This window comes from Plecotus auritus (genome assembly GCF_963455305.1).
Source record: "Plecotus auritus genome assembly, chromosome: 9".
Lineage (NCBI taxonomy): Eukaryota > Metazoa > Chordata > Mammalia > Chiroptera > Vespertilionidae > Plecotus > Plecotus auritus.
In genome coordinates, this window is record NC_137783.1 from 135,543,137 (window position 1) to 135,552,692 (window position 9,556).

Genomic DNA, 9,556 nt, shown 5'->3' on the forward strand with positions numbered 1-9,556 from the left:
AATGTTTATGTGTCATGAAATATTATTCTACTTTTGATTGGTTCCCAATCTTTTATTTTTGTAGTTGTTGTTGTTAATCCTCACCTGAGATAATTTTTCCATTGCTTTTCAGAGAGAGTGGAAAGAAGGGTGAGAGACAGAGGAGAGAGAAACATCAATGTGAGAGAGATACATCGATTGATTGCCTCTAGCATGAACCCCAACTGGGACCAGAGATCGAACCTGCAACCCAGGTACACGCCCTTGACCAGGAACCCAACCCATAACCCTTAAGTGCATGGGACAATGCTCTAACCATACTGGCCAGGGTAGTTTCCAACCATTTTAAAGTATAAAAACAATTCTTAGCTCACAGGTCATTAAAAACAAGTGTTGAGCTGAATTGGTTTCACAGGCCACAAGATGAAGGGAGCTTGGATCCTTATATGCTGTTGAGCAGAGCCACCCACCAATCGAGAGCACTCACCTTTGACTCCTGCAGGAAAGAAAAAAATCTCCTTCATTATTTAAGTTACATTATAGCAGATTGGAATTTTATTTTGTTATAGCAGATTAGCATTTTATTTTAACTAATACATAGTCCATAACGCTTAAATACCCAGACCTCTGCTGCATTCCATAATCCTCACCACCCTCTTTCTAAAGGGCAAGGAAACTGGACCCTATCTGCCCCCTCACTGGCCTTTCCAAGACTTGAGGGAAATGGCTCTACTCAGAGCTCCCTTCACCTCCTTGTTTCGAAGACTGTAGATGAGGGGATTGAGCATTGGCGTGACAATGGAGTAGAAGACAGACACCACCTTGTTGAAGTTGATGGAGGAGGCCACTTTGGTCCGGACATACATAAAGAAAAGAGTGCCATAGAAGAGGCTCACTACAGTCAGGTGAGCTGTACAAGTGGAGAAGGCCTTCCGGCGCTCAGCCGCAGAGCGGATATGCAGCAGCGTCCAGACAATGTTACTGTAGGACACAGCAATGACCACAGAGGAGGTCAGGAGTACCGCCAGAGAGACCAGGAAGTCTGTGGTCTCCTTCAGGGTGACATCCGAGCAAGACAAGGCTAGCAAAGGTGAAGCATCACAGAAGAAGTGGTCAATAACATTGGAGCCACAAAACGTCAGCTGGGACATGAGGTAGATGGGCAGCATAGGTGTGAGGAAGCCCACCAACCAACAAGCACCAGCCAGACGGATGCAGGTGCCCCAGGACACCAAGGCCCCATATCGGAGAGGCATACAAATGGCCACATAACGGTCATAGGCCATGGCAGCCAGTAGGAAACATTCAGTTGCCCCAAGAAAGGTGAAGATGAAGAGCTGGGAAAGGCAGCCAGCATAGGAGATATTCTTGTCCCCTTCTCCTCCAATAAAACCAACCAGCATCTTGGGCACTGTGACTGAGGTATACCCAATTTCAAGGCAGGACAGGTGTGTCAAGAAGAAGTACATGGGTCTCCGGAGCCGAGGGTCCAAAATCACCACCATGATGATGGCCAAGTTCTCCAATAAGGTAAACAGGTACATGGTGAGGAAGAGTGTAAAGAAGAGAAGGCGTGTTTCATGCACCCCGGCAAAGCCCACCATGACAAACTCTGTCACGTGGGTCCAATTTGGGGTATATAGCTGCATATTGGAAGTGGGAGCTCAGTAGACTCATAGTCTTGTAGATAATGACAACTGAGAGAGAACCTCTATGACGATGTTGGACTGAAATATCTTCCACTTCAGAAGAGGAAAGTTGAAGTTAAGACACTATGCCCTCAAAGAATTTATAGTCGTTTAGGGCTACAAGAAAATGGAAAATTTCAGTACAAAATGAAAAGTTCTACATAGCAATAAGACAGGGTATAATGGGAGGAAATAGACCAGAAGCTCAACCAGTCTTGAGGAATCTGAGAAATCTTCCTGGAGAAAGGGCTATCTAAACTGGAACCAGAAAAATAATTGTAAGTTACTGAGATAAAGATAGTAATGTAGAGATGACATAAGTATAAAATCTCAGATGCCAGAGAGAACATTGTGCATTTGAGAAACTTCAGGCTGCTCTAGTTTACTGCAGAGCTTAAGAACTTAGCTTTCTGATCACGCATACCTGGCCAGGACTCCACACCGAAGAGGGGAAAACATGAATCTTTTCTCTCCCTCTCTCTCTCTCTCTCTCTCTCTCTCTCTCTCTCTCTCTCTCTCTCTCTGTGTGTGTGTGTGTGTGTGTGTGTGTGTGTGTGTGTGTGTGTGTGTGTGTTGAGGAATAAAAGCAGTTTTTTTCTATGTAACTTACCTGGACAGGAAACAAACATCCTCAGGGTCTGGCATCCTCTCTCTAAGTCACGGATCAGAGAACTGAAACTATTATAAGACAATACCTACTCTGTACCAGGTACAATGGTGGATGCTGGAGGTGCCAGCTCTGTACCAGGCCCTGTCTTGGATGCTGGGGGACAGATGCTCTGTGCCAGGAAGCCTCTCAGCATCACCATGTATCCTGCCTGGTTCAGAGCAGGTGCCCTGTCATGTGTTGACCTGAACTGCATACAAGTTTGGAGGAATGAGGGAAGGAAAATCTTCCTAGTGAAGACAGGACTATCAAACTCAAGTCACAGCAGAGAGGACAGGTAAGATTTAGGAATAGCCCTAACTGCTTTGGCTCAGTGGATAGAGCATTGGCCTGTGGACTGAAGGGTTTCAGGTTCCATTCCAGTCAAGGGCATGTACCTCAGTTGTGGGCATATCCCCAGTAGGGGGTTTGCAGGAGGCAGCTAATCGATGTTTCTCTCTCATCGATGTTTCTAACTCTCTATCTCTCTCCCTTCCTCTCTGTAAAAAATAAATAAAATATTTTTTTTAAAAAAAAGATTTAGGAATAATAATAGCAATGCATGGATGAAGCAGCCCAGCTAGTAAATTGCAGAGCCAGGGTTTGATCCCAGATGTGTTTGACTCTGTATCTCATGCTTTTAATGACTTTGAAGAAGAATAAACATTTCAGAAAACTTTATTATGAAAATTTACTGTCTATAATACAAAGTCAGGCTTCTACAATAGTGAGTGTCTCTATGAGGAAGGACATCTCCAAAGAGTTAGCATTCTTCCTTAGCTACAACATTGTAAGCCAAATTGCTAAGGGGAGGGATGTGCAGGAATGTGCTCTGAAATTTCCTAGAGCCACCAGAACCATGAAGCATTTGGGGCTGCAATGCAATTATTTGGCCAGGAAGCCAGTGTTTATAGACCACCCACTGTGGGGATGAGGGGGCCTGGACTTAGGCCTGGTGGAGACAGGTACAGAAATCTGAAGTCTTTGACCTTGTTCATTTCTGACTTTGTGTATCTTCATGCTTTCATTGCCATGAAATCATGGAACATTGAAGCCAGAGGGAACCTGCTTAATAATTTTTAGGGAAACCGTAAGTGAGGGTTTTAGAGCCTGACAAACCTGGATTCAAATTTCAGTCTCGGCATTTTTAATTTTTTGTTTTTTTGGGGTTTTTTTTGTTAATCCTCACCCAAGGATATTTTTCCCATTGATTTTTAGACAGAGTGGAAGGGAGGGGGAGAGATACAGAGAGAGAAACATTGATGTGAGAGAGACACACCAATTGGTTGCCTCCCGAGCACAACCGAGCCTACAACTGAGATACATGCCCTTGACTAGAATCGAACCTAGGACCCTTCAGTCTGCAGGCTGACTCTCTATCCACAGAGCCAAACTGGCTAGGGTTAGGCATTTTTAATTTTAGGAAAAAGAAAAACAATTTCTCAATCAGATCACAGTGTGTGGAGTAGGGAAGAAGGCAACCTTTAACCAACAAAACCAAGTTTAGCAGGAGGAGAATGAGGTGCTCCCAGCAAACCAGGGGAGAGAGGTGTGGAAGATAAATCCATGAGAAGAGACTGTGAGTCCACTAGAGGCAGGAACACAGAGTGGTTAAAACCATATTCAGGCATTAGATTACCTGGAGCCTTCCAGCCCCAGGTCCACCGCCTCCCAACCGATATGCGAAGAAAAAACCTGCAGGGAAGGCAACGCCTAACCCAATGGAATGAATTTCTGATGGAACCCTTTAAGTCAACAGCCATGAGTTAAATGAGGAGAGCTTTTTGGGCAAGAGTTTCAGGATGAACTCAGCCTCACCTCCGAGCTCTCAGATCATGTGTGGTAAGCAGATGAGCTTCCCTCCAAAAAAAAGAGAGAAGAGGTCTTTTTATTGAGCCCCTCCCATGGCCAGATTCTGCTGGGCTTAGATTATCTGATTTAATCCTCACAACCATACTTTGGTCCTATGGCCTATCCTTCACTCCTGGGTTTCATGCAACTGAAAACACTGAGGCTCAGAGAAAGAAAGAAATTTGCATCCGATCAAAGAACTAGTGAGTGGCAGAGATGGGATTCAAACATAAAACCCTGAGCTTCCCCCACACAGAGACATCTCCCTCTGTCATTTCATCTCTCCGAATGACACACCTGCAGCCCTGGCTGCCAGCCTGCCTGTGAGGTTAATGTGTCTGTGTCTTGGATCCCCATTGGCGGAATCTACCACAGGTTCCAGCGACCTGCAGGGGCACCATGAAGCTCCCATGCCTATTAACCACATGAGCTTCCTCCCTGAGGCTGAAAGAACTTATCAACCAAGTGTAGCCTAGGAAGCAAGTGGCCAAGTGGAGTGGGTCATAGGGGACAATCACTGAATGAGGAGAGAGACCAAACAGGAACTTGGCCTAATTTGGTGTCCTCAGAATGGAGCTCTCTGGGCTAAGGTTTTCCCTAACAAATATGGAAAAACAGTTTGGGACCCATGCAGGGAAATTAAAACTTGGCTCCTGTGGCAACGTACTTGTGCAGACACGTGACGAGCCTGGTGAGAGGTTGGCTTCCTCCCCCGTTCAGTTCTCTCCACCTGGCCTCTGGGAAACTTGTCCCCAAACATGAAAAGAATTGGAAAATGAACTTACTAAGATCTGGACAATGATTTCTAAAAACAAGCACCAAATCCAGGTGAGCAGATGATGGAAGATGGGCGCCATGAGACAGGTGGAAGGGGCCGCAAGATGCTCGGGGTGCTGCTCTCAGCTTCCTCTTCGCTCTCACTCACTGTAGCCACCTCCCTGTTCACTGCAACGTGACAGCAATAGCATAACTCACTTCCAGGTGCACAGATAGCCCCCTGAGGTCACAGCACGCTCTCTAGAATTAGAGGAGTGAAGTTTGACCCTGGCTCCATCAGGTATCCGCTATATTATGGGAAAGTCACTTAAATGAGCGTCAGTTTGTCATCCTCAAATGGAAGGCATAGTCCATACATTTGCAGGGCTCATCTAAAGATCGAAGGGAACAACATTAAGTGAAAATTCGGGGCCTTTGCTCTTATTGTTCCCTTTGCTTTTCTGTGTGGCTTCCTCCAGCACTTCCTCCAATTCTCTGTATGAGGCTATCTCAACAGAGAGGCCCTTTCTGACCACCCATCTGAAAACACAACTCTCTGACCCCCTTCCTCAGCTTGATATTTTTGTCACAGCCTCATTGTCATCAGTCAGGTATTTACTAATATTTGTTTGTCTATAATATCACACAAACACATACACATACAACCCTAAGCTCCTTGAAGATAGTGCCTTTCTGTTTACTCATCACTGTGTTATCAGTGGCATAAAGAGTCATTGGGTTGTAGTTTGTATGCAGTAAACATACTGATGTCATCATAAAAGAATGAACACTTGCTCCAAGCATCATGCTGGCCCAAAGTATTGTTTTCTTTCCACTTCCAACTACCTGTTTCAAGGAAACAGGAAGGGAAGGAAACCCACTAATACTTAAGGAAGAGCTATCCAATTTGGGTGTTGAAGTCCATAGGACCATCCTGCCAATCAGCTCCAACACTGCAGGCACCCACTCTCACTGGTCTTGCGTGGGGGACAAGTTGAATTGATTTTTACATATAATTTCTTTTTCTTAGCTACTGAATTTAAATTTTCTAGAAAGCTGTTCTATAGCCGCTCTTTTCAAAGTCTGCTCCACCAAGCCCCACATTTCTCCAGTTGCCAGGAACTATAAATGGGAGAAAGGGACCTAGCATGTGAGGCTCCCATGAACCTTGCTTCAACCAGCTAGTAAGTGGCAGCTGGTAGGTGGTAGGTCCAGACAAGAATACAGCCCAGCCTGACCCCACCACCTACCATCTTTCCACCACACCACCTCCCTGGGGTGCTGGCATTGCTCAAACCAAATTAACTGAGTGCTTCTCTCATTATTCCAGCAGCTTCCCAAATGAGCAGGCGTGACCTGCTCCTCAAAGCTGCTCCCAGATGGTCTCTTCATGAAGGAAACAAATGAGAAATTGGAACATAAGAAAAGAAATGGAGGTCTCTCCAGTCATACATGCAGCAGAGGCCCCATCTCCAGGCACACTGGAGAGTTCACTACAGCAGAAATAACCAAGGTGGGAATCAAACTTTCTGAGCTTCTGGCTCCTAATGTCCAAATAGGAATGCCACCTGCCGAATAATGTTCCCAGGACATTATGGGAATTGATGAGATAGTGAGTAGGCAGGCCTTTTGAAATGTTAAAGGGACACTCTGGGAAGACCTTCTTATTATCTTGCCTCCATTGCTATGGACTATGCTATTACTGCAGAATTTTAATAATGGGAAAGCCCAGGGGATGGTAGTATCAGTGGGGCCTTGGGGATGGCCTTGAAGCTGCACTTGAATAATAAGCAAATTAATTTTGTTTAGATTGTAGCTTTATTTGAGGTGGACAGAGACAGTGAGGAACTAAGACCCCCCAACATCCTTGGCAAACCCCCTACAATATGCAAGCTTAGGAAATCAGTTGGATTCTGTGTGCCTCAGTTTTCTCACTTGAAAACAGGTTAATATTTAAAACCACAATGACTCTGTAAAAGAGTTTTTGAAAGATTAAAAATAAAATAAAATGGGAAAACTTTGAAGAAAAGATTGGGTGAATCTGAAGTCAGAAATCTTTACTCTAGGTTTGGTTTATCTTTGGTTGATGACATTCTTTCCATACACCACCTTCTGATTGCTCTTTGGATATATGCCTGTTAGTTTCCAGCACTGCTGTAAACCAAAAGCTAAAGAGCCCATATCCAGGTGCTCAGGGGTTTCTAGAAGAGCCACTCACCTGTCCCGTACTATTTCTTTGTTTCTTCTTCTCTTGGTGGAACACAAAAACCCAACATTCTCAGTACCTGGATCTCATTGTGAAACAAGGACCCCAACTTCAAGGATCACAGGTTTCCTGAACCAAAAGAACAGGGCAAAGATCCATCATCAGCTGAACTGGAAAGGGAGGGAACTGGGTTTGTCACTGACTATAAAATGACTCATACCTTTCTATATGCCTCTAACACCCCAGGGGTGGCCCATGGGATCGGGTCTCAATGGAGGTTTGAAGCACTCAGACAACAAAGGAAAGAAAATAATAAATCATGGAAAATTTCTTTCCCAGAGGATGTGCAGAAGCTACATGGGAATCCCAAGTTTGTAGACTAATTGGACAAGTACCAGTGGAAGATGAGGGGCCAACCAAAGAAGGTCCCATGCCAGCTAGACTCTTTGCCAAGGCCTCTGGCTCTAACCAACTCTGGAATAGGGTGAAATGAAATTTCCAGAGTTCCAGATTTATCAAGAATGCAATGAGCTCTTCCTCTATTAGGATGAGTTAGATATCCCCACCCACCAATCTCCCTTTATCCCCAGGTGGAGAAAATCTACAATGTTAACAACAGACATTACTGAGTAGTCACTCTGGGCCAGGCTATGTGCTGTACAGGTGTGAAATAACCAGCCTCAATCCTGAAGGAGCTCAGAGGCTGTGACTAAGGCTGTGACTAAGGATCATTTTTATCCAGAATGTAACTATACCCAGTTGCCTTCATTCCAAAGAACTTCCCTCAGAGTATTTGAGGATTATCTACAGGCTGAGCAATCTTTTTCCCCAAAAGGAAATACGACATCATTTCATTATAAAGCAAAAGGAAGATCAAGGTTGTGATTATTTACTCTATTTGATTGTAGGAAGCAGCCAAGCCAAAGCTATCAGGGCACAAGGTGACCGGTCCTTTAACATATTCTAAACAAAAAGCATATGTCCCTTGATTTCATATGACCTTTCAGTTGCAGATGTCTTATCTTTCCAACTAAACAATAAAGCTCCTTAATGACAGGGCCATTGTCATATGTTACTGGATCCCACAGAGGCTAGCGCAGTATAGCTCAATATAAACCATCACAGACATGGACCTGAGTCCACCTAAGCCTCTTCATGGATGTGCTACCGTGGGCAAGTCAATCCCTCTGAGCTTCTTTTCTCACCTCTGAAGTTGGGAAAATAATCTACCTGACAAGGGTGTGTTTAAGAGATAAATGAGGTAACAAAGATGAAGTGTTCGCTAACCTAACAGTGGATGTGAGATGATTTTACTATAAAACTTCAGGCTTCTCTACATTGTTTACATTAGCCAAGACATGCAAGCAACCCAAGTGCCCATCAGTAGGTGAGTGGATAAAAAAGCTGTAGTGCAGCCCAGCTGGTATGGTTCAGTGGTTGAGCATCAACCTATGAACCAGGAGATCAATTGAACCAGGTTCAATTCCTGGTCAGGACACATGGGCAGGTTGAGGGCTTGATCCCTAGTGTGGGGCATGCATGAGGCAGCCGATTAATGATTCTCTCTCATCATTGATGTTTCTCTCTCTCTCTCTCTCTCTCTCTCTCTCTCTCTCTCTCTCTCTCTCTCTCTCCCCCCTCTCTCCCACCCTCTCTCCTTCTCCCTCTTCCTCTCCCTTCCTCTCTGAAATCAGTAAAAACATATTTTTTTAAAAAGGCTAAGTTTAAAAAAAAAAAAAGCTGTAGTGTATTTACACAGTGGAATACTACTTGGCCATAATGAAGAAGAAAAGCTTACCTTTTGCCATGGACCTAGAGGGTATTAGGATAAGTGAAATAAGTCAGAAAGATAAGTACCATATGATTTTACTTTCATGTGGAATCTAATGACTAAATCACCTCCCAAAGGCCCCACCTCCTAATACCATCCCATTGGGCACTAGGATTTAACATATGAATTTGGAGGAGACACAAACATTCAGTCCATAACAATTGCCAAGGGTTAATATTTGATCGAGTTGGGAAGTGTGTATAACGTTATCATTGTATTATGTTCCTTCTTGGGTATCAATTGAATTATTTCATGACAAAAATGCATTAAAAAAGAATACCTGCAAAAATACCAGGTCAGACTTTGCTTCTGGGTGTTTTAAGGCTGAAAAAAAAATCATTTGGAGGAAACTGAGCCTCTTTTGTGAAATGAGAACTATCTACAATTCCGTAATGATATACAAAAATTCCAAGTACAAGAGGTGATTTCAAATCCCTTTCAGAGGAGTGGCAAAGGCCCTCAGCGTTTCAGTCTAGTCCATGTTCCTCCTCATTTGTCACAGATCCTCCTCTATGTGTCCCAGTTTCGGGGCTGGGATATTTGATTCCTCGGGCAGGAGGAAAATAAAAGGAATATGATCATTCAAAGCCTCTTTCATT

At 44.1% G+C, this 9,556-nt stretch overlaps 1 protein-coding gene across 1 annotated transcript; it reads right to left on the reverse strand.

The window, feature by feature from the left end:
- Positions 1–674: 674 nt before the first annotated feature.
- OR6Q1 (olfactory receptor family 6 subfamily Q member 1) lies at positions 675–1,628 on the reverse strand (the record flags this gene model as incomplete). Its single annotated transcript, XM_080688230.1, has 1 exon — positions 675–1,628. One exon carries the CDS (start codon positions 1,626–1,628, stop codon positions 675–677), a length of 954 nt encoding a protein of 317 aa, XP_080544356.1.
- Between the last annotated feature and the right edge of the window lie 7,928 nt (positions 1,629–9,556).